The 25,522-nt window shown below is 41.0% G+C and overlaps 1 protein-coding gene across 9 annotated transcripts in view; it reads right to left on the bottom strand.

The window, feature by feature from the left end:
- The window catches only part of ULK4 (unc-51 like kinase 4), a 523,006-nt gene extending 499,089 nt beyond the window's left edge, over nucleotides 1-23,917 (bottom strand). For 4 of the 9 annotated variants that reach the window (XR_003430904.1, XR_003430903.1, XM_027097134.1 and 1 more), the window contains exons 1-8: nucleotides 23,776-23,917; nucleotides 14,445-14,638; nucleotides 9,934-10,033; nucleotides 7,753-7,892; nucleotides 5,274-5,436; nucleotides 3,253-3,354; nucleotides 2,605-2,688; nucleotides 878-953 (exon numbers count right to left, since the gene is read on the bottom strand). Coding sequence is in view for 7 of the 9 variants with exons in the window: in XM_027097134.1 (XP_026952935.1) it covers nucleotides 878-953; nucleotides 2,605-2,688; nucleotides 3,253-3,354; nucleotides 5,274-5,436; nucleotides 7,753-7,892; nucleotides 9,934-10,033; nucleotides 14,445-14,582 (803 nt within the window). In the remaining 2 variants the exon portion in view is untranslated. Of the gene's footprint in view, nucleotides 1-877; nucleotides 954-2,604; nucleotides 2,689-3,252; nucleotides 3,355-3,575; nucleotides 3,636-5,273; nucleotides 5,437-6,111; nucleotides 6,158-7,752; nucleotides 7,893-9,933; nucleotides 10,034-14,444; nucleotides 14,639-23,775 lie in introns of those variants that run through there. The other 5 variants (XM_027097129.1, XM_027097128.1, XM_027097131.1 and 2 more) reach the window with 5 other exon arrangements.
- Between the last annotated feature and the right edge of the window lie 1,605 nt (nucleotides 23,918-25,522).

Genomic DNA, 25,522 nt, shown 5'->3' with positions numbered 1-25,522 from the left:
TGTGGAAATGTGTCCTAAATAAATCCTAGATAAAGTAAGTTAAATTAAGTATATTTATATCTTATCCAAATATGTCTGGGAAGGTATCCACTAAAATAACGTTGATCCTAAAAGCATTCTATTGTAAGCATAGGAGTGTCTTACAACTTATACGAGAATCAACATTTTCTTCTGCAGTTTTTCGGTTATATTTAATGAAGATACATTACATGCTACACTAAATTTATTCTTCATTTTATACCCTGAAGCAGAGACCCCAAATGCTTGCCTAAAACCCCTAGATACCTAGTGGCAGAACCAGAACCTAGGTTCTCTTGTCTCCCAGGCCAGGGAGACACCCTCTTCACTCCACACTCCCTCCTGCCCTCCCCCACTCCACACCATAAGGATTTCTATCTTCCTGCCATCCCTGCAACACAGAAAATTCACACTGTGCCTATTATCCTGTCACTTGATATTCCCAGTATGACAGGATTATCATAAATCACATCGCACTGAAATATTGCTCCGTTAGTCGTTATTACATTAAGTATCTTGGCAGTGTCATCCCTAGTTGAGTAGGCTAAGACAGTTTTAGCCTGAAATCCACAACGGGGGGGCAAAAAAAAAAAAAATGTACCTCTTGGATTTGGGAGTTACAAGAAAATCTGTCAACCTATGAGGCAACTATTTGCTACATTAAAAGAGTTAAAATTCCTCATGATTAAAAACACCTGTAAACCGAGAGCAGCCACTCAGTGTAAACTCAAGATTTCTTTTTTTCAAAAAAGATAATTTGAACAGTTCTTTCTATATTAAGACCGGTACAGTGTTAGAAGTACACTAAAGGCTAAAAGGATTCCAGTCTTATTCATGTTAAAGTACTACCCATACATACCTTTTCTGAGGATCTTTTTGAAGTAAACCATCAAGCAAATTAATAAAATCTGAAGAAGCTTTAGGACGAGAAGAATCTATACAAAAAGTAATACCCAAAAAAGAAAAAAAGTGATAAGTAGCTGAAAACACACCCTACATCAACGTCATAATAATAGTATTTTAAGCACATAAATTATTTTTAAGAGAACACAGAATACACAGTAACAATTACAGTCTTCATTTAATGCCAGGAGAGGGCTAGCGGGGGCAGGACACAAAAATTAAAAACTTTTCCCTGGACCACAAAAAATATGAATCTCAAAACCTAAGTTCTGACTAACCTCTAAACTTTTTCTTTACTGAACAACCCCAGTAAGGACCACCAGCTTGACAAACTCATACCCTTGGTCTTCAGCTATTAATTATGCCTCATTTTCTGACCATTTTCTCTTAACTTGACCAGCTTTGCTTTATAATATACTATGATTAGAGTACTTGCGATCTCTCTTTAAAGATTTTTTAACAGGAAAATAACCATCACAATATTATGACAATGTCCAATTCCATTAATCTCCAAGTGTTTTGTCTTTTTATATTAGAAAGATACATACCATGGTCAAATTATCAGTCTATCATTAAAAGAAGTGGCCATGAAGATAACGGCCAAAGCCATCAGAACAGACGGTGCTATCAGGCCCTGTGGCCACAGTCTGATCAAGATCCCTGTGAAATAATTACGCTTAGGCCAAAGTGGTATCTTGACCAGACGTTTGATATCTTCATTCTCAGATTTCTCTTCCCTACATAAAAATCTTTAACTTATTAGGAGAAAACAATACTCAGTACTATGAGTACTTAAAACAACAGCAAAAAAAATCAGAAGTCATCATTACAGGAGACAGGAAGGACTGATTTCTACGAAAACTAAAATAAAGTTAATAAAAAAGAAATGCTTTTTGTTTTAAGAAATATAGACCATTTTCAAGATATCGAGAGTTGTTTTTTTCACCAAGGATGATTCTTAAAATATTGAAAATATTCCGTATTTCTATTCTTTCCATTAATTACTGAGGATTTTTTTTCTTTAAAAACTCACAACCTTATTTTTCATAAAGTCCTGTTTTCATCTTTGTGAATTAAGATTCACATCTTTTGAGGTGTGTAGCAAAGTGTTTTATTATGTTTGTACCTTCTTTTTCTTTTCTTAAAATAGTTAATGGTAGACTTACATTAATTACACTTTGTATGATTAAATTGCCAACACTTTAAAAATACAACCATATCTAGCTTAAAAGCCTTTAAAAGCTTATCTGGGTAGCATTCTGATTCATCAAGATAAGGACTGAGAAACACCTTTTTGTTCCTAGTCAAGCACTAAATAGAAATAACTACATGGGACATGACTACACATTAAGTAAATGGTACATACACATGAACACAGCAAAAAAAGACATAAAAGTTTGAGTTTCTTAAATCTTTGAACCAGACTTCTTCTGATATAGGAGCACAAGATAATTTGTATTTTTAAATGAGGGAAAGTCTTAGTAGTACTTTGTTTTCCATTTCAGTATCTTTTTAAAAATAGCAAAAGGAATGCTAGCATTTCTAAAAATATCACTTTGTGACTATGTAGAAAATATAAATTTGAGGGGTTATGAATCAATACAAACACATTTTGGGGATAAAAGTGCACCTTTAGTCCACGTAAGGAGTATATTAACTGCATTTATAATAAAAACATCCTACCTTTTGGAATAGGTGGCAAAGGATCTTCATAAAAAATCTTTTCAACTAATTCTGAGAAACTTTCTGAGAAGAACGGAGGTTTTCCTGAAATCATGTGAAAACTTGCAAAATTAAACAACTGTTTGCTGTTACCAGTAATTCTTAATAAATCTCAAATACAGATAGTTCAGGATTGCATAATTTACAGGAAAAAATATGTATATAGCAATAACTAATTATTGAATGCCTAGTACATACCAGGCACACTATGTATTTTTATAGTTGTGTAATTCAAAATTTATCAACCTAACAAATACAAAATTCACTTATAGACAACCATGATCCAATGGCTACATGGGCCACTGGATACATCTGATAATTCACAGTCACAGGTACCTTTACAAGACTTTCTACTAATAATCAGTTAGACACATCAGTTAGGCATATTTCAACATTCCAAATGATTAGCATGAAAAATATCTCCATGTCAAAAGTTCCTACAAATCTGCTTATGCCTAGACACCAAGCAAGTCGGCCAAAATCAGTACATAGAAAATCTTAGGAAAACTAGCTTTTTCACATCTTATAGGTAAACTCTGAAAACTCCAGATGTAACCTTTGTGTGTGCGTGTCCAGCTCTGATTTTAAACTGAACCAGAAAGTAATCACCTGAAAACATTTCATAGAGCAGGCAGCCCAAGGACCAGAGGTCACTGGTAATGGAGAAGTCAGTACCCCTCACAATTTCTGGAGCTGTATAGATAAGGGATCCTGAGAACAAGGGAGAAAGGACAGCTTTGTTAGGCGTTTGTCCTGTTCCCAACACAAATCGACCTAGGAGAGACCAGGTGAGGTGAAAAAAGATGGGAGAACACGCACATAAATATAATTTCATGCATATTTCACATTTTTTTAATGTTTTCTAATATTAAGGTCCCACTTCCCAAGACTATGTGAGAATATATAAAAATACAAAGATTTTGAATATTCACCTGAGTAAGAGGTGTGGCACATTGAGGTGCATTCTTTTTTTAAATTAACAATTCAAATAGCTGAAAGAAAAGAACCTTTGATTGTAGTATTTTGAATAGGATAGGTTAAGTTATGCAGCAGTAAGCACCCCAAATTCCCACTGACTTAACCACACAGGTTTTCTTATAACTGAAACTACACGTCCCTCACAGGTCAGCCAAGGGGCCCCGACCCTCACAGTCAGTCCATCCAAGACCCAGGCTTCATTTCAACCATGCTTCCTCAATCACCAAGGCATGGGCAAAGAACGTAGCAAATTAAACACTGGCTCTTAAAATTCCCAGAGACTCGCATCACTTCTACGCACACTTGGTGAGCTTTGGCAGGGAAGATGCAATCCTACCATGTAACCAGAAGAGGAACAGAACAGGACCTACTTGGTGAACAGCACTAGTGTGTATCATGTACACTTGATACAGAGTTTAGTATTACATAGAAACACCAAATTCTAGAGACAGAAAGTTCCCTTGCTTACTTATGAGAGCAGCTGAAGCCTGGAAGGTACTCTAACATCCTCTAAGTCACAGAGCTGGGCAGTAACAGAGCACTCGCCAAAGCCCACAGCCTCCCATCTTCCAATGAGAATGTTCTTACCATGAAGTGAGCAATCACCAATCCCTTGGAAAAGAGGTTAATGTGTGCCCACCATGGGGACTGTTCTTAGATTAAGCTCAGAAGTAATCGAGTGTCACTGCTAGAAACTCTGACATTTCTTCACAACACAGCCCTCTTCCCCTTACGAAAGGGGAAAATTTGGGGAAATTTTCAAATACACGTTCCTGAAACATATTGCCCTCCTTGGTTTCTATATAAAAGCATAGTCCATAATACTCATTTTCATAGGAGGCCACGGAATGATATTTGGGGATTTAGAAAGCCTTCTTCCTGGGCGTGAAATCTTACTTCAAGACTGGCCCTGCAAGTTAAAGTTCCTTGCTCGTATTTATGGGGCCTCTGTTAACCCGCTGCTCCACCCCCACCCCACCCCACCCCCGTCCCTTTCCCTCATTCCTCTCATCCACGGCCATATGACCACCAAGCCCAAGGATGCCACTCTCTCTCTCAGTGCCCTTTGCTTCCTGGTGAGTGTACCAGAGCTTCGGTGGTCCAAAGTCTCAAGTACATACACCAGGAACTTGAGGAAAAGAGATCTTTATCACTTCTATCAAAAGTTCTGGTCTAAGAAATATGACTTCACAGTCTCCCCTCAAGCACAGCAATCTAACGGCCCAGGCCCCATCTCACTGACAAAACCACCTCCCAAGGACGCACCCTTAAAAATCTTCCTTACTTGCAGAAGAATATCAGCTGCTCAACAACGTTGAGTATCTCCGGAGCCACGACTGTATGCCAGACACTGTTCTAAGTGCTGAGGATACAGCAGGAAGGGAGACAAAACCCCCCTCCTTATGTTCCAATGAGTGGTCAGTGACAAAGCTAAGGATAAGGCTTTGTCAGAGGTCCCCTGCGCCTCACACGGCATTAGAGCCACACGGAAAAGGTAGGCCCTGGACAAAACCATCCATAAATCCAGACTTCTCCTGATCATTTTTAATACATTTTTTGACTGGCAACATAAAAGGTGGACATATTATCTCCTAAACACGTGACTTGGGCGGCCCACAACTAGAGTTCTGACCTGGAAGCTCTCCACGTACCTTTGACTCTACTTTTCATGTTTTTCTTCAGTACATTTTCCCCACTATCACCTCCTCCTTCTTCTGCTGCCACCAATGCAAAGAATTCTTCCAAATTTTCACCTTCCACTTTGGCCAAGCAAAAATTACTAAACTTCAGTGTGCCAGGCCCTTCCAAGAGTATCTATAAAGGTTAAAAAACAAATGTGTTTAGAAACAAATTCTATTCAATTTGCATTTCCATCCGTACCTCTTATAATCTCACTATAGAACTCTGAGTATTGGTTTTCTTGCTTCATCACAACTCAGAAAATTAAATGCTTACAATTTTTTAAAAAAAGAAGCCAAAGAAACATAAATTCAACATTTGACTAGTAAGAAAATCAAATATTAAATTGTCCCTTCTCAGATGTAGACGAAAAACATATCATTTAACCACAGAGGGAAACCTCAGTCTTTTGGGAAAGATAAAGAGGAAAGTATATGAAACAATCTATACTCACCTATTCTCAGTGACAGTTGAAAGAGGATTTGGAAGCCCACCTGTCCTAGGGGTTGTTCATTCAAATGAGGACGTATGATTTAGGGTTAAGACTAGGGTGTTGAAGTTAGAGATCTAATTTGAGCCCTAGGTCCACCACTTACTGGCAGTCTGACCTGCAGACTTTACTTAACCTTTGTAAATCTGTCTCTTCACCTACAAAATGGAAAAAATGATACTTAACTCTTCGGACTGTTGTAAGGACTGAGGTTATACACGATGCAGAGGGCTTCTGACAGTGACTGGCATGTGTTAAGTGCACAAGTCTACTAATATAATTTGTGATTAGAAGTTATCTGTTGATTGTTGAAATCATACCTTTATCTCTTCCTCCCTGGCAATGGATCAGGGGGCTTTCTTGGTCCTTAAAAGCAATTTAAGTTTACCCTCAGCTTCTAGTCACAAATACTAAGGATGTCAGTTAGTCTACAACAGTGATCTTTAAACTTCTTTTTTGAGCGCCTGGAGGCCTTGTTAAGAAAAACTACTAGTCCCTACCCTGAGAGTTCCTGATTCAACAGGCCTGGGGTAGGGCCCAAGAACCTGCATTTCTAACAAGTTCCAGGTAATGCTGATGCTGCTGGTACAGGGAAGACACTTTGAAAACCACCGGCAGGGGGCAGATAAAAATTTTAAGTTAGTAAATATTTTGGACTTTGCAAGCTGTAAGGCTTCTGTCCTGACTATTCAACTCTGCAGCCACTGACAATACATAAATGAAAGGATGTGGGTGTTCCAGTAAAACTCCATTTACAGAAACAGTCATCCTGCCGCAACTCTGCTAACCCCAGTTCTGGAATAAAAAGTAACCTTACTTATCAGCCTGAAGCTCCTAGGTTATAAAGAGCTGATACTAGACCTCACTAAAGAGCTCCCACACAGAGGTTGGTACGTTATAGCCTCTAGGCTTGTACAAGCATGAGCTAAGAGAGGTTTTTATGTTTCTGAACAGCTGGAAAAAAATGAAAATAAGCTAATATTTCTTGACATGTGAAAATTACATGAAACTGACATTCCAGTGTCCATAAATAAAGTTTTATTGAAACAAAGGCACACCCATGCATTTACATATTGTCTATAGCTGCTTTCAGGGCTGTAATGCAGTTAAGTGGTTATAGTCTTGACACAAGTATATGAATATTTCAACAAGAACTTCTATTTGTTATACAGAATTTTTACGGAGCTTTTTGTAGGTTTAATTAGGTTCTTATATAGATGGCCTAGAGAAATGTTTAACAAGGAAATATTCAACTTTTCATTTCATTGTGTTCACATTAACAAAGGAAAAGAACTAGCAGCTAAGACCAGTAACACATACAATCCCTAAGAAAATGTCCTAAAAGTTTAGCCTAAATATAATGCATAATCCTCACAATCTCCCTGAAATACCTAATTCCACATCACAGGCAAGAAAACCAAGGTACAGAGAGAGAGAAAAGGTAACTTGTCCAGGGCCCACAGCTTCTGAATATCAGCGTTCATGTGGCTCAGGCTCTAAGCAGGTTTTGTGACTCTACTGCACTGAAGCACGTCTACTTATGGTTAATTAGTTTTACCAGAAAAATGTTTGATCCATAATATCAGGAATCATACATACATAGCGAAGAATGTCATCATCAAACTAAAATAATGGCTCAGAACTGTGTACTATAATTTAAGAGCGAGGAATCTTATTTTACAGACCTGTTGAGCTCATCATTCACCATATACCTCAAGAGCAATAATAATTACTCAAAGAACCCTGAAAGGAGGGGAGACTTCCCTTTCTAAAAGCTACTTCAATAGGTAGCTAAATAGGAACCTAAAATATAGTACTATGTACTTCCTTTTGTTTAAAAAAAACGTTAACTTAAAATTTCAAGATGTTCTATATCAAAATTGTATCTAAAAATAAAAACATCTTTGAGGAAGCCCTATGAATTGAAACACAAACAGGAAAGCCAAACTTTCATGAATTACCTTCCCAGGAGAAATGTCACAAAAGAGAATGCCAAGTTGATGAAGATGATGTAATCCAGTAATCAGGTCAATCCCAAATTCTCTTACAACATCTTCTGGGAGGTTTTCGTCTTGAGCAATAACCATTTCTAAGGAACCACCTGCAAGTTGATTAAAATCACCCACTTTAACCCACCAATATTACACAGTGCCTCTGGGAGGTTCCATGCTGGGACCTGAGCATTAAAACATGATCAAATCAGTATACCTGGACAGGCTGGCAGGGGAAACATACATGTTAACAAACAGTGGTCCAAGCACCGTAAATGGAAACCTCCACGCTCCAGAGCCAGCTCAGGGAGAATGACTGCTCAGACTGTAAGAATAGTCAATAAATAAGCCAGTGGGATGAAGGGAGAATCACTCTGGTGCTGTGATTTCTCACTCCAGATCCCTCAGGACAGAAACAGCTACAAAAATTAGTGTTAAATACTAACCTAAGCTGTGCACTTTAATCACACTGTGCAAAGTACAGTTATGTTTACTCCTGTGCAAAGTTAGGTCACATTCTACAAGAACTGCATAACAAAAAAGGTGCTCTTCCTTAATAGTTAGAAAATCACAAACTCTGACGTACACCACTGATGAAACAAAAGGCCAATGGCAGACACACTGCAAATTCCATTTCTATACCCTACCAGGGTCCCACTCACATCTCCTATCATCTAAGTGCCAGAAACAAACCTTTTTTTTTTTTTTTTTTTTAGGGTCAAGATTATAACAGGAGTCAAGTTCAGAGAAAGTGAAGTCTTAGCTGGCATCTGAAAGTTCAATCAGAATTAGTGCAATGAAGGTAGGAGTATTTTGGGGTCTGTTCATTTTGTTTGGCGGGTGAGGAACCATTCCAAACACAGACATAAATTAGAGTTAGGCTATTACAATGGCCAGGGGTCACAAATAACAGCTGAAGCAAAAGGTAAAACAGGTTGAGTGCCCTGATTACCTCAAAAGTGTGTACATCTCATGAAAGTAATTAAACCACAGACTCCTCCTATTGATTCAGAAAAATAAAAGGCAAATAAATTATTCCAAATAACCTCTTTAATGATTGTATTAAATTCTAAGTGCCAGTATGTAGGAGATTCATAAAGCTATAAATAATTATATTTCATCTTAATATTTAATGATTTATTATTACTCAGTGTATAAACAGAAGTACACTAACCATGGTACTTGTTACATTTTTTCCTAAAGACACTGCAACTGAAAGCCCAGATAATACAGTATCTATGTATTTAGTCACCTTTCTTCCTGTATATAGTCCTAGAAAGTTATAGCAAGCAAGAGCTATAACATGTTATCTCTAATTACTGCTAGGTGTTGGTATTTGTTGATTCATCTTTGTATTTTTCCATATTGCTTAAGTTTTTAAGAGCAAGTATCCTTTGCATAAAAAGATAAGCACTTTATAAACTAATTAGCTAATAGCTAGTTGAGCTAAAATACTTTGTTTTTACTGAATGGGAAAGCTTTTTTGATCAATAATCACTAAAAAATATTTCTAAGTGTTATATAGGTGATTTAGCATTATTTTATACCAAAGTAAAGTTAACCCCAAATTGAATTTTACATGTCTTCCTCTTACCAAACACCTTTACCCTTTTCCAGTCCCTAATATCTATCAAGCAACAGGTGTTCAAGTTAACGTACTCAATAGTATCAACACTGCTTATATTTGTAATAGAAGAAAAATGGAAAATAGCAAAAACTATATCAGGGCTTCCCTGGTGGCACAGTGGTTAAGAATCCACCTGCCAAAACAGGGGACACGGGTTCGAGCCTTGGTCTGGGATGATCCCACATGCCGCTGAGTAACTAAGCCCGTGCGCCACAACTACTGAGCCTGCGCTCTAGAGCCCATGAGTCACAACTACTGAGCCCGCGTGCCACAACTACTGAAGCCCGTGAATCTAGAGCCTGTGCTCTGCAACGAGAAGCCACCGCAACAAGAAGCCCACTCACTGCAACGAAGAGTAGCCCCTGCTCGCCACAACTAGAGAAAGCCCACGCACAGCAACAAAGACCCAACACAGCCAAAAATAAATAAAATAAAATAAATTTATAAAAAAAAAAACTACATCATATGTTTTTTCAAAACTATATATTGTGGCTACAATCGTAGCACTTCTTACATGATCTTACCTGTGCAGAGTTCCACGACTAGCCAGAGATGATTACTGGTTTCATACCATTCATGAAAAGTTACAATATTCTTGTGTTTAATTTCATGGGTGAGACGAACCTATAAAAACACACAGCATTCACACTAAAATAAAAAAGTTCTTAAACCCTTGCATCTATTAAGAAAAATCTAAATACACAACTGGGAAATAAATAAGAAAACACTGGAATTTATTCAGTGGAATTCTATACAGACATTAAGAATGATGGTTAAGAAGGCTGGTGACATGGAAAAATGCTAATTCAATATACAGTCTTTAAAAACAAACAAAACCTTGTACAAAAGTTTTGTGTATTTGTGTAAATTAACATCACAAAAGAATATTCATAGGAAAAATGACCAGAAGGTATACATCAAAATAGCTGCCGTTATGAGTACAATTACTCGTGTCTTTAAATTCTTTCTACTTCTCATTTTCTATCTCCTATATTAAGTACCCAGTACTTTCATAATGAGGAAAAAAGCAATAATTTTAAAGGAAACAAAAAAAACCTTTAAGTAAGAATAACCTAAAGGCTCAATAATACAATAATAGTTAAATAAGTTGTATATTAATAATTATTATTAGGCCAACATTAAAGTATTTGTTGAATTTTATAACATGGAAAAATGACGTTATAATGTTAAGTGAAAAAAGCAAGAAATAAAATTATGTAATACCATGATTAGAAAATTTTTTAAAAGCCCATAGAAAAAAAGACAAGAAACAAACCAAAAAGAACAATGATTGCCTTCGGGTGATACAACAATGCTGCTCTGTCCTTCTATTCAGTTCTTCATAGTCTCAAATTTCCTATAATGATAGTGTAAGAACTCTCAAAGCCTTCTATTTTCTTTTTCAGCATATCCTTAGTGAATTCTAATATTAATTCATCTAGATTCTTAAAAGAGGAATGATTACAATGAACACACTGATCTTAAAATGTACATTTCCATTAGATTATAAGAATACCTATGCACCAAAAACAAGAGTGAATTGAAAACTCAACAATAAAGATGCAAAAGCCTGTCCGTTTAAAAACGCTAAGTTGCTTCTGGAATTTTTGCTTTCTCCCTTTAAAATTCCCATTAAATATAGGAACTAAAACCACAAAAATGTATGCGAACCATCAAGACTCAGAATTGCTGATGACTAACTTACCAAAGTGCTTTGCACCCTTGCTTTCTGATTTTTTTTAAAAAAGAAAAAAAATTACAAATTCTACTGTCACGCAACACAGGCTAACGGGCCCATAATTAGTAGAAATACAGAGCTCCCTGTTTTAGAAATGGAATTTGGGGACCTCCCTGGTGGTCCAGTAGTTAAGACTCCATGCTCCCAATGCAGGAGGCCTGAGTTCGATCCCTGGTCAGGAAACTAGATCCCGCACGCCTCAGCTAAAAAAAAGAAAAAAAGATCCCATGTGCCGCAACTAAGACCCGGCGCAGCCAAATAAATAAATAAATATTAAAAAAAAAAAAGAAATGGAATTTGGCACACTCTAGGAACAATTAGGTGGGCTCATACTGTACCAAAAATAAAGGAAAATGAATCTACATGACTTAGAAGACAGATGAGTAGAAAACCAAGCACCAGAGTGACTAAGAAAGAATTTGAAGAGCACCTTGTAATAGATCCCTAATATAAGGCCAACAGAAAATGCGGAGAACCCTCAGTGAGCAAGTTTAAAGGGATCTCTGCTGATTCTGGCACAGAAAAGGGAAGGTCCTAGTGAAAAAATAAAAGAGGTACAGAAATCCCGACAGAATTCAGGCCACAGCACACCCCTCCGGACCCTCCTGTACACTCAACACTCAGTACATGCCAAGTACCCACTCTTCCAGACGCTGGGCTGCCCATCTCACCCTCCACCCTCACCGCAACCACCCATCTGCAGCCTGCGCTGGCCAATGCAGGAGATACAGTGGCCAATACTCACCACAGATGGCTACTGTGCTCTTTTGAGGAGCAGTTGGTCTGAGCTGGGACGAGCCCCAAGTGTAAAATACACACCAGATGCTCAACACTTAACATCAAAATTAGAAAAATATCTCGATAACTTTATACCGGTTGCACGCTGAAATAATAATACTTTGTATATACTGGATTACGTAATATATATTAATAAAATGAATTCCACTGATTTTTCCTTTTTCATCGTAGATACTATGAACTTTAAAATTAGATTTGTAACCACAAGGACTTCCCTGGTGGCGCAGTGGTTAAGAATCCACCTGCCAATGCAGGAGTCACAGGTTTGATCCCTGGTCCAGAAAGGTCCCACATGCTGCGGAGCAACTAAGCCCACGGGCCACAACTACTGAGCCTGTGCTCTAGAGCCCGTGTGCCACAACTACTGAAGCCCGCGCGCCTAGAGCCCGTGCTCTGCAACAAGAAAAGCCACCACAATGAGAAGTCCGCGCACCACAACGAAGAGTAGCCCCCGCTCACCACCTAGAGAAAGCCCTCACACAGCAACGATGACCCAACACAGCCAAAAATAAAAAATAAATAAAAATGTCTGTAACCCCCATTATATTCCTACTGGACAGCATTGCTAGATTTTTTTCTTTTTTTTTTTCGGTACGCGGGCCTCTCACTGTTGCGGTCTCTCCCGTTGCGGAGCACAGGCTCTGGACGCACAGGCTCAGCGGCCACGGCTCACGGGCCCAGCCGCTCCGCGGCATGTGGGATCTTCCGGGACCGGGGCACGAATCCGTGTCCCCTGCATCGCAGGCGGACCCTCAACCACTGCGCCACCAGGGAAGCCCTATATTTTTTCTTTTTACTGATAACTGTATTCTCTCCAAAATCTCTTCCACACATCCTAGTCCATGACCACCACTCACTCACTTTCCAGCTCACTTGCTCTAGTACTGCTATTCCAGTTCAATTCAACCCTCCACACACTCTGCGTACACCCAAGGCACTTAAGCAGACACAAACCACGCTGACTGAGCTACCTTCCACTGATGATTCCCAATCTCAAATGGCCCCAGCTGGTCTGTTCTCCAGGTGACTAATTCACACCTTTTCTTTCCTCTTTTCTAGAACACTGCCTTCCCCTTCCCCCATCTCCTAACTGAAGGCTTAGATTTTCACCTCAGAGAAATCCTAATCAGAAGAGAAATTCCTCATGTCCGCAGCTCCGAATCTACCAACTACTGTGCACCTTGCCACCCATACACCTGTCTTCCCTTAACTGTTCACACGTCTTTCAAAAGCCAACACCTCCTCATGCACATAAGGATGGCTGTTTTAACAAACAAAAACCAAACCAAACCAACCAAAAAAAAAAACAGAGAAAATAACAAGTGCCTGCAAGGATGTAGAGAAATGGGATCCCTTGCACTGTTGGTGGGAATATTAAATGGTATAGCCTCTGTGGAAAACAGAGTATATATTTCATGGGCTTGGACAAATATGTAATGACATGTATCATACAGAAGAGTTTCATTGCCCTAAAATCCTCTGTACTCCGCCTATTCATCCTTCCCACTCCTCCCCCCGCCCCCCAAACTCTGGTAACTACTCATCTTTTTACAGTTTCCATACTTTTGCCTTTTCCAGAATGTCATATGGTTGGAATCATACAGTATGTAGCCTTTTCCGATCAGCTTCTCTTACCTAACAACGTGCATTTAAGGTTCCTGTGTCTCCTTGTGGCTTGATAGCCCATTTCTTTTTATTACTGAACAGTATTTCATTGCATATATGTAGCAGTTTGTTTATTCATTCACTTACTGAAGGGCATCTTGATTGCTTCAATTTTGAATAAAGCTACTATAAACGTGTGTGGAGGTTTTTGTGTGGACATAAGTTTTCAACTCTTTTGGGAAAATACCAAGAGTTTGATCGTTGAATTGTCCAGAACGCTTTCCATCTTGCAGAACTGAAACTTTATACACATTAAACAATTCCCCATTTCCCCTTTCCCTGGCCTCCGGCAATCACCTTTGTACTTTGTTTCTGAAAGGTACCTCATATAAAATGGTGATGGCTACAGAGCAATATGCATGTATTTAATATCAAACTGTATACTTAAAAATGGTTAAGATGATAAATTTTATTTTATGTGTATTTTACTGCAATTAAAAAAAAGTTGGAAAAAAAAAAGCTAGATTTGGTCCAAGGAGCCTGGGCTGTAAAGTTGGTACAGCTATTGCAAACCCAAGTCACTCTCACCCAATGTCCTTCCTTTGGAAAGCTTCATAATCATATACTAAATTTAAAAGTAAGTGATCTAATACAGAGTATATTTTCCCTGACTCTTACAAAAACAAACAACAAAAACCTAAGTTGCTAATTACTTGGGTATGTTTATTAGTCATTATTCAGGATTGGTGGCACTACAGAGAAAAGGCTGCCCATTCCAAATTGAAAATGTGCCATTTGCTATAGTGAGTTCAATGGCTTCTGTTTACATACTACTTATTCTATCTGATCATAACTCTGTCTTTTCCCAAAGGGAGGGAAACATACTTGACTTACCCAATTGGTTATTTCAGGTCTCTTGCACTTATCAGTACAGAGAATAGCTACAAAATTGATTGTTCCCTTCCGTCGCCCTTTGTAGACAACTGTCTTGCTTCCTCTGCCAATCTCTTCATAAAGAATGAAGTTTTCCATCTCTGGGCTGACTTCTCACGTTTGATGAAATGGCAGCCTAATAGCATCTCTAGCTCCTAAAAAGTAAACAAAAATGACACTTAAAAATGCAAGCTTGGGACTTCCCTGGTGGCGTAGTGGTTAAGAATCCACCTGCCAATGCAGGGGACGCGGGTTCAAGCCCTGGTCTGAGAAGATCCCACATGCCGCAAAGCAAATAAGCCCGAGCACCACAACTACTGAGCCTGCGCTCTAGAGCCTGCGAGCCACAACTACTGAGCCCGTGAGCCACAACTACTGAAGCCCACGTACCCAGAGCCCATGCTGTGCAACAAAAGAAGCCACTGCAATGAGAAGCCCGTGCAACGAAGAGTAGCCCCCACTCACTGCAACTAGAGAAAGCACGCACACAGCAACGAACACCAAATAATAGCCAAATAAATAAATAAATTTATTTTTTAAAAATGCAAGCTAGTTGCATGATTAATTAGCCTAAGCTATTTAATATGTAAATAAATCTAATAATTCTATAAATTCAAAATATTCACCTACAAATGTTGAATACAAGTCTTTTTCGTAGAATGAAAAAAGGAAAAAAATAAAAGAAACAATTCACAAACTAATATTCAACACCCTAGTCACAAGACTTTAATAAAAATAATGAAAATGACAGCTATTTCCAACACATGGAACAAAATCAGGGAATGAATGAGATTTCAGCCAGTGTATCTTGATACCTCTTACTTTCTCTGTTACACTGGAAAGCACTTTGTGTCAATATCTGTATAATGAATGGGGTAATATGCCCCACCTAAACCCAAATGATGAGAAATGAGACAATGTCTGTGAATACACTCTATAAACAAATATGGAATGATAGTACATCTATCTAATCCGTAAGGACTGGCGTCAATCCAAATATTATTCGAAGCAAATAAACTACTGGCTGAGCAAATTACTGGCTCCTGGGCCAAATCCAGCCTGCTGCCTATTCTATAAATTAAACTTAATTGGAACATAGCCACGCTCAATCATTTATAAATTGCCCAAGGATGCTTTCAGGCTACTATGGCAGTGTTGAGTAGTTGTAACAGAGACCCTATGGCCTGCACACCCTCTAAAATATTTACTATCTGGCCCTTTACAGAAAAAGTTTGCCAACTCCTGTTTTAAATCAAGAATTTTTTTTTAAAACATCCACATCATTATCAAGGATAATGAGTTCATTTTCTTCGCCAAGAAAAATCCCCTAATATTCCTGAGTGAATAACAATTTGATGTAGTCTTTTACTAGTCTAGTTTTGTTTTTTTTTTTTTTGCGGTATGCGGGCCTCTCACTGTTGTGGCCTCTCACTGTTGTGGAGCACAGGCTCCGGACGCACAGGCTCAGCGGCCATGGCTCACGGGCCCAGCCGCTCCACGGCATGTGGGATCTTCCCGGACCGGGGCACGAACCCGTGTCCCCTGCATCGGCAGGCGGACTCTCAACCACTGCGCCACCAGGGAAGCCCACTAGTCTAGATTTTTAATTAAAACTGAAATAAAATAATGGACTTGATATATTAAACATATTTCCAACATAAAGTTATTTACTCAACCAAAAACATCTTTTAAAATGGCATCTCTTTGAGAGGATTATACATGCTAGACTACATAAAACTTCCAAGAAATTATCCAAGCAGTAAGATATCCTCTTTAAAAACAGCTTATGTTTCTGTATGGTACCCAGGAAGTCAGAACATAGCAAAATCCCTATGAAACAGAACGTAAATTAATAGGTATGGGGTTTCTTTGGGGGCAGATAAAATGTTCTAGAATTAGATAATGTGGATGGTTGTATAACTTTGTAAATACACTAAAATTCAGTGAATTGTACAATTTTAAAGGGGTGAATTTTATAGTATGTGGATTTTATCTCAATATTTTTACTGAGGTATAACTGACATATAACAGCGTGTAAGTTTAAAGGGTACAACGTGTTGATACATTTATACATTATAATAGTGTTAAGTAATGCTATGATGGTAACCATCTCATCACATAATTATTTCTTTTTTTCTGGCAAGAACATTTAAGATCTAGTCTCTTAGCAACTTCGAAGTACATAGTACATTTTTCCTGACTATGACGTACATTATATCTCCAGAACTTATTCATCTTTAGTTATAAGCCATACAGCAACAGACAGAGGAGCAAGATTTGGCCGGTAGGCAATAGTTTACTGACCCCTATCTTGGTATAGGAAACCATTAATCTAAGAATCTAGGAATAACTCTATGATTCCAACTTCCAGTGAAATTAAAACTTACTGCAAGATGGGAAAAATTCTACTATAAAAACTTATAGGCTCATGGACTTCCCTGGTGGTGCAGTGGTTAAGAAGCTGCCTGCCAATGCATGGGACATGGGTTTGAGCCCTGGTCCAGGAGGATCCCACATGCCGCGGAGCAACTAAGCCCCTGCGTCACAACTACTGAGCCTGCGCTCTAGAGCCCGCGAGCCACAACTACTGAGCCCGCGTGCCTTAGAGCCCGTGCACCACAACTACTGAAGCCCACACACTCTAAGGCCCATGTGCAGCAACTACTGAGCCCATGTGCTGCAACTACTGAAGCCCACGTGCCTAGAGCCCGTGCTCCGCAACAAGCCACCGCAATGAGAAGCCGGCACAAAACAAAGACCCAATGCAGCCAAAATAAAAATTAAGAACACTTATAGGCTAGTAATTACATTTAGTCATTTGGATTATAAACCTGGTATCTAGATCAAATAAGAAATCAAACTATTAACAGCGAAATTTCTAAATTCTAAGTAGAAAAAACGTGGGACAGTTTTGAATTTAAATCAATCAAACCCAAAAAAGGTCCAGATAATATCTATCTATTTTAAGAAACAGTTTTACTAAGTCCCTTTTACATTCCTCTCCTCCCTGAAACCCACTCATTAAAAAGAACTGTAAAAAATTAACAAACATGTGTAACTGAATTACTCTGCTGTACGTCTGAAATTAACACAACATTGTAAATCAACTGTATTTCAATTAAAAATTTTTTTTGAATTAATAAACAGAAACGCAGGAAGATAGCATCCACTTCCTAAAGCTTTTGGCCTTAAAGGGCCATAAGGTCACCAAAGAAAAACTACAATTTGCCCAAACCCAGGTTTGATATTTAGGCCATCTAATATCAGAAAAAGGGCTACACCTAGACCCAGATAGACTTCATGGCAGCCTACATTTCCCAAAACCAAAACTAAGCACCAGCTGTGACGTTTTCTCAGGCTAGTTGGTTACTGCAGAAATTGGATCCCAAATTTCTCTTACCGCCAAATCGCTACATGTTTTGCTCAACAATAACAACCTCAACCCCATCTTTTGAGAAGGACCACAAGACACAGCCTTCAAGGCCTTAAAATAGAGTTTGATGAACCTACCTGCCCTGGGCATCCCCATTATCATATTCCCTTTTTCTTTTTTGTATACGAAAAGGAAGAGCGTGCCCTTGGGGTAGTCACCCAAAACCACGGAGACCACCATCAGCCCAAAGGGTATTATAAACAGCAACTGGACCCTGTGGCACAGGGATACCCCTTTGCCTTAGAGCCATTACAGCCACTGCCCTTTGGTTAAGGCCACTGGGAAAATCATGCGGGATCCCCTTTAACCATCTATACCTCATGCAATAGAAGCTCTCCTAAATTCTCATTACACTCAACGTTTATCAGCTGGCCTCCTCACCGCCTATGAAATCCTTTTGTTAACTGCCTCTCCCATAACTCTTTTATTGTTGTAATAACTTAACCTGGCTACTCTTCTCCCCTCCTTCACCAAAGTACCTCTCCACACGAATCACCTCATGGTTCTATAGGAAATTCCACTGAGTAAATGTGACTTCTCATGGGTCACTGATGGTTATTTTAAAGGTGACAATGGCAAATACTGTGCTGGGTATGCTATTGCAACTCCTTTTGATGTTGTTGAGGCAGCATCTTTACCTACGGCTACTTCAGCCCAACATACTGAATTATACACCCTTACAGGGGCTTGTAGTTTAGCCAAGGACAAAAGTGTCAATATTTACACTGACAGTAGATATGCTTTTAGAGTAGCTCATGATTTTGGAATGTTGGGGAAGCAATGTGGCTTCTTTACTTCCAGTGGAAATAAAATTTTAAGTGGCCCCTATGTTCAGGAATTATTGAATGCAATACTTTTACCTGCCGCTTTAGCTATTAAGATTCCAGGGCATTCTAAGCTTGACTCTCTGGAAGCAAAAGGAAATCACCTTGCTGCTATTTCTGCAAGGAATGCTGCCCTTAAAGGGACCAACGGCAGCCAAACCTTTGTCATGGTCCAAAGAGATATTTCTCCAAATGATAATTTAGAAAAACTGGCTAGAAAGGCCCAACAGTTGGCCTCAGAAAAGGAAAAAGAAGATTAGAAATTCAGGGAGTTCCCTGGTGGCGCAGTCATTAAGAATCCACCTGCCAATGCAGGGGACACAGGTTCGAGCCCTGGTCCGGGAAGATCCCACATGCCACGGAGCAACTAAGCCCGTGCACCACAACTACTGAGCCCATGTGCCACAACTACTGAAGCCCGTGTGCCTAGAGCCCGTGCTCCACAACAAGAGAAACCACCGCAATGAGAAGCCCGCGCACTGCAACGAAGAGTAGCCCCCTTTGCGGCAACTAAAGAAAGGCCACACGCAGCAACGAGGACCCAATGCAGCCAAAATTAAATAAATAAATAATAAAAATAAATAAAAGAAAGCTGCCTGCTGACTTAAAAAAAAATTAGAAATTCAGCAACTGTTGGTTTGATAGAACAGAAAGCTCTGGTTTGAACTAAGTAACAACAGTCCTATGGGAGACCAAGATCCCCACTCCTCACCACTGTACATGCATTAAAGCATCAGTCTACTGACAAAATAAGAGCCTTCATGAATCAATATTGCTGCGCAAACATTAAGAACGCCACAAAAGGTGCCTCCCTCACTTGTCAAAATACAACCCATGTAGGCCTGTGCGTACTGCCCCGGGACATTTTCATCTGCATGATGGACCATTTGAGGTCTAGCAAATGGATTTCATAAAACTTCATCTAGTGAATAAAGTATGCTGTAGTCACGGTCTGTACATTTTCACTGGACTTCCCTTGCAGACAGCCTACTGCCTCTTAACGTGGCTAAAGTCCTTTTGGAAAAGAGTATCGCTACTTGGGAAACTCCTCTCAAACTTCATAGTAATCAAGTAACCCATTTCACAGGCCAGGTGCTTCAACAAGTGTGCACTGTTCAGCTGGTTTTACAACACTTCCACTTTACTTACCATCTTCAATCCTCTGGTTTAGTTGAACGTACTAACAGCATTATGAAGACTCAATTGGCAAAATGTGTAAAGACCCTCCAAACACCTTAGCCAAAAGCATTGCTATTGGTTCTTCTAAATCTCAGATCCACCCCTTTTGGAATTCAGAAACTCTCAACCTTTGAGATCATCACAGGACACCCAAAGCACTTGTCCCCTGCTTCTTACTACCCACAATTGATAAAAGGAGAGATACTCCAACATTGAAAGGTCTAATTGTCTCTATTAAAAATAACCATGATGGGCTTCCCTGGTGGCGCAGTGGTTGAGAGTCCGCCCGCCAATGCAGGGGACACGGGTTCGTGCCCCGGTCCGGGAAGATCCCACATGCCGTGGAGCGGCTGGGCCCGTGAGCCATGGCCACTGAACCTCCGTGTCCAGAGCCTGTGCTCCGCAAAAGGAGAGGCCACAACAGTGAGAGAGGCCTGCGTACCGCAGGAAAAAAAAAAAAAACCATGTTTTGGTAGGGCGGTCTTTTTAAATTTACTTATTTATTTTTGGCTGTGCTGGATCTTTGTTGCTGTGTGCGGGCTTCATCTAGCTGCAGCAAACGGGCTACTCTTCGTTGCAGTGTGCCAGCTTCTCGTTGCGGTGGTTTCTCTTGTTGCAGAGCACGGGCTCTAAGCACACGGGCTTCAGTAGTTGTGGTGCACGGGCTTAGTTGCTCCGTGGCATGTGGGATCTTCCCAGACCAGGGCTGGAACCTGTGTCCCCTGCATTGGCAGGCAGATTCTTAACCACTGCGCCACCAGGGAAGCCCGGTAGGGCAGTCTTTTTACCATGCACCCTCAGGACACGAAGACCTTAAGCATCACACCTTGCAACCTGGAGATTTCATTTACTGGAAAAGACACTTCCAGAAAAACTGTCTTCAGCATCACTGGAAAGGCCCCTATCAAGTACTAGTAACCAACCCTTATGCCACCAAACTCCAAGGAATACAACTCTTGGATTCACAATACATCTAAAGGAAGCACCGCACTCTGACTGGACCTGCACATCCTCTGGTGACCTGAAAGTAAAGGTTTCCCGGAATTGAAGCAGACAGTTATCTGATGAGACAGCTTTCCCAAGATATCCAGATCAGAGCTGCTGGAAGGTTGCCACTGTTAGGCTGCACCCCTCAGGCCTGCAAGCCTTGTAGCTGCCAAGCCTCGAAGAGCCCAGACTCAGGGACAGAGACATAAATGGCTTACTGGACAGAGGATCTTACATGCCTGAAGCAAGGTCCTGGAGTGACACCCCACCGTGTATGGCAGACAGCAGACAGGACACAGCAGCACTCTTCACTACTCAAGGGAGGAGGAGGCTACCATTTATGGGGGTGGGAATTGACATCAGATGGACTCATCAGTTACCAGGGACTAATTAACCTCTATAATTAAGATGATTGGATAGTCATGTGAGTGAAGCAGGGACTGGTCAAGCTGGGCATGTACAGAGAGCAGAGAACAGCCATTTTGAATGGCCTAACCAGACAGTAGCCAAACCTTTGATGATGGCCTAAGACTTCAGAGGATCGCCAATGTCTATCATCTTGACAACATATGGATTTTAGATTAAAAGTGCCTGAGAGTTCTCCCTCCTACCTTTCCTTGTTACTTGTGACCTTAATAGGTTTCCCATCTGTGCACTTTCCCTCCAACTTGAGACACTACACCCAAGAAAGATACTTCCCGACACTGAGGGACAAAAAGCCCCTGAAACTAGAAAACCTGACTCTTGATCAGCAATGCTTTCAGAGAAAAATCTTGATCAGAATGGAGAAGTGTAAAAAACTAATAAACAGAAACCTCAAGTAGAGTCAGAAGACCAGAAGCGGGGAGCTCTCATGCCCTGCAAAGATAGCAGAGCCCAACGAGAAGAAGAAAGATTCCTCTTCTTTGCTGGCAAGGACTCAACTCAATGAAAAGCCATGGATTCTTTGTTTATTACAGCCCTCCCAACTGCCTTTTCATCTCTAAAAAAGCCTTCGCCTTCCCTGCCATGCTGGGGAATTGCACGGTGGCTTGTCACGGTTACACGCCCTGAATTGGGATTCCCTGCTGATGCCAAATAAACCCATCTTTCCTGGAGAAATGTGTGCCAGTCTTTTGGTTCAGGTAAACAGAACCAGTGCTGAGTCCTGACCCACTAAAATGCAGCCTTAACAGGAGTAATTATGTGGCAAAAAAAAAAATCACCAGATACCTTAATTAAATGTTCACGAATTGGTACATTAGGATACATCAGAATAAGATGTTGAAATAATAAGTTTTTATGTAAGATGAGTAAGTGATTCCTTGAAAATAAGGTTTTAGGCCACAAAAAAAAATAAAATCTTAAAATTTTGAATTTGAGTCAGGCCAAATTCACGTCCTCAATCTTTCACTGAATAGAGGCACCTGAGCAGAGCAGGCAGCTGAAATTAACAAAACACATCAATTACAAACTGGGTTTAGACGAGCGTTTATTACCTGCAGCACTTCCCGATTCTGAGAGCTCAACTTCCTTAGGCTAAAATAAGAATTGGATCAGATGGTCTTCTAAGTTTAAGTTATCTTCCAAATTTGAAAGCCCGTGACTAAGGTTCTTTTTGACTCACTCCAGGGATGTTCCTCACCTTAGACTTCCTAATATGCATTTTTTTTTAACATTTGTAACCTCAACTTGTAAAATGAAACACAAATACAGAAAAACCCACAAAATAAATGTATACTTTAATGAATTATTGTAAGAGAGACATCCTCATAATCATCACTCAGGTCAGGAATAGCACTTTGCCAGCGACCCCAGAATCCCTTCCCTGAGCCTAGGACCATAACAACTCCTACTCCCCAAAAGTAATCACTCTCCGGACTTTGATGCGTTTCTTTATAGTTTTCTCACTGTAGTGTGCATTCCCAGACACCAGAGTTTAGTCTTCCACATTTTCTAAAAGCATGGCGCATTTTTAAGTCTCTTTTAATCTACAAGTTCACCTAGGTATCATCTGAGAAGCCAGAAGTCAGAGGAATCCACACATACGAGCAACTGAAGCATTTAAGATTCAGCGGACAGAGCCTACATTCAACGAACTCTGAAACGGTTCAGGTGGTAACAGCACGCTGGTAAAGACATGAGTGAACCCTCCTCTTAATCATCCCCACCTTCAAATCATTAACTCCCTCTCTAGCGGCAATCAGCAATACCAGGAAACTCGATAGAAATGCAAATTCTCGCCCTGGGTCCAGATGTACTGAATCAGAAACTCTCGAAACAGGGTCCAGCAATTTTGCGTTTTAACTCGCCGTCCGGATGCGCGCTACCTTTGAAAACCGCAGGCGAAGTCAACCTTTCCCGAGGGCACAAAAGGCGGCGGGCACTATGCTAAGCACTAAACAAGTGCTCCTCCTCGCAACACTTTTCGGACCAAATCAACTGCAAGCTTTGAGCGTGGTCTGACGTCGAAAGTGTAGGCTCTGAGTCTCTACGTAAACACCCTCTCCTCCCCACCCCAAGTAGATCGCGGCCAGCGAACTGGCGGCTTTCACTGCCTCCCCACGTCCACCGACATCAGTCAGCGAGGCCGGCTTAGAACCCGGAAAGCTAAGTCAGCGTTTTAAGGTTTAAAACTCCGAATACGGGGCGTCTATAAAGCGCGTCTCCCGAACCCAGGTCTAGAATAGGTGTCCCGCGTACCCTGAACCAAAAGTTGTGCGGGGTTTAACACAAACACAAAGCAGAACCCGAAAAGAGAGAGGGGGCGCTGAGGGCACAGGGTCCACGGAGGGAGGGAGGGTGGTGGGCAGCTCCCCTGCAGGCCTAGTCTCTCCAACAAACGCTGAAAGACACAGGAACCCACATTAAAAACGGCACTACCGCTCACCTTCTAGCTCTGTGGGGAGAAGCCGCAGGTCCACTGGAGGCCTGCCGCCAGTGCGCGCGTCTCGCCCCCGACCCCTTAGGACGAGTCCACTGGCCAAAAGCCAGGGGCGAAGCAATGGAGCAAGGCCGACAGCGTGAGGCCGTGCAGGTCTAGCACCCCTCTGTGTTTGCATTCGGCCTGCCCGTCTCCAGGGCAGCACGCAGAACGCCGGAAGGAGCGCAGGGCGCTGATTGGCTGAGCAGTTTCGCTTCCCATTGGCTGGGGCCTGGAAGTGACGCCGCCTCGCGCCCAGCGTTAGGACGAGTCCACCGATCTACCCTAGGTCGGGGTAAAAAGTGCAGGGCTCAGAGAGTCGGCGACCGGCCTTGCGAGTTCTGCACCCCTCCGCGTTTGGATTAGCCCATCCCGTTTCCAGGGCAGCACGCCGAACGCCGGAAGGAGCACAGGGGCGCTGACTGGCTGAGCACTTTGAGTAGCTATTGGCTGGGGCCCGGAAGTGGGCGGCAGTGTTGGAGAGTCTGTCCATCCGAACTGTGTGTGGGGACTGGGGGCTTGGGCGGGTGGAGGAGAACTGCCTGGGCGGTAGTTGCATAGTTGGTGGCAGTGGAGTCCTGGGCCCTCGTCATTTCTTCCTGCACCCACTGTCCTCCGTTTCCTTCCATCCTTTTTCTTTCTGACGCCCTCCAGAGTTCAGGTGGACGTGACGACATAATCCGGATAACGAATGGCCCCTCGAATAGCTTCCTGACCCTTTAGAAAAAAGAAGGCTATGAATTACCTTCTTTCTTGTACATGAGAAAACAGACCAGATCCCTGATCTCCAGTTGGTTGCTTATGACTTTCAAAGCTCCACGTTCTCAAATTTCAACCACCAGAAACGTTAACACCAGCTCCTCTCTTCCATGCGAGTTAGCGCAGAGATTATCAACTTTGGCATCAGAATCATCTGGAGCGCTGGTTAAAACAAGCCCACCCACCCACAGCACTTCTGATTCTGTAAATCAGGACGAGGCCCCTAATTTCGCATTTCTATCAAGGTTCCAGGTGATGTGGATATTGCCGATAAGGGACCACGCTTTGCAAACCTTTACGTGTAGGAACCGTGCCTCTCTCTGATCTCAAGTTAACCACGTCTCCTATTCTTTGACTTCTAACCCTTCTTGCCTTCTCAGGAGTCTTACATTAGCCATTATTGTCAGTTTTTTGTATTTAAGAGAATTGATGTAGAAAAAAATTCCTCATCTATCACTTCCTAATTAATCAAGACATACAATGAAATATCAGCTAGTTTCTTCCGAGTTTTGACAGCCTACGCGTTCGTGTCAGAAACAATACCAAATCCTGGTGCTTCTTAGCCTAAGTTCTTTGGATGCCTCCAGGGAATATATAAACCTGCCAAGGCAGTTAAAATGTTGTGTGCATGTGCATTTTTCTGGGTGGAGAGTCCATGGTTTGATCAGATTCTCAAAGGTACCAATGACCCAGAAAAGTTTAAGAACTTTTCTAGATAATTTTAAGACAATATCACAAACACAAGCTAGAGAGTACTTGAAGGAAAAACTCACCCCGCTCAGTGACAACCACTGGACCAAAGGTAGGACCTCAACAGGCATTAGTTCAATTTCAAAAAATAAAAAACAGCTGAGTGCTGTTTAGGTTCTTGAACAGGGCAGAGCTGAAACACCATGTTCTTAATTGCTTCAATTCCTGGGCACTTTCAGGGTGACCTTTGCCTTCACCTTAATTT

Source organism: Aethalodelphis obliquidens, unplaced genomic scaffold, assembly GCF_003676395.1.
Source record: "Aethalodelphis obliquidens isolate GAN/ISIS:26980383/991018 unplaced genomic scaffold, ASM367639v1 scaffold112, whole genome shotgun sequence".
Lineage (NCBI taxonomy): Eukaryota > Metazoa > Chordata > Mammalia > Artiodactyla > Delphinidae > Aethalodelphis > Aethalodelphis obliquidens.
The sequence above is the reverse complement of the archived record's forward strand: the minus strand, read 5'-3'. Positions and strand labels throughout refer to the sequence as shown.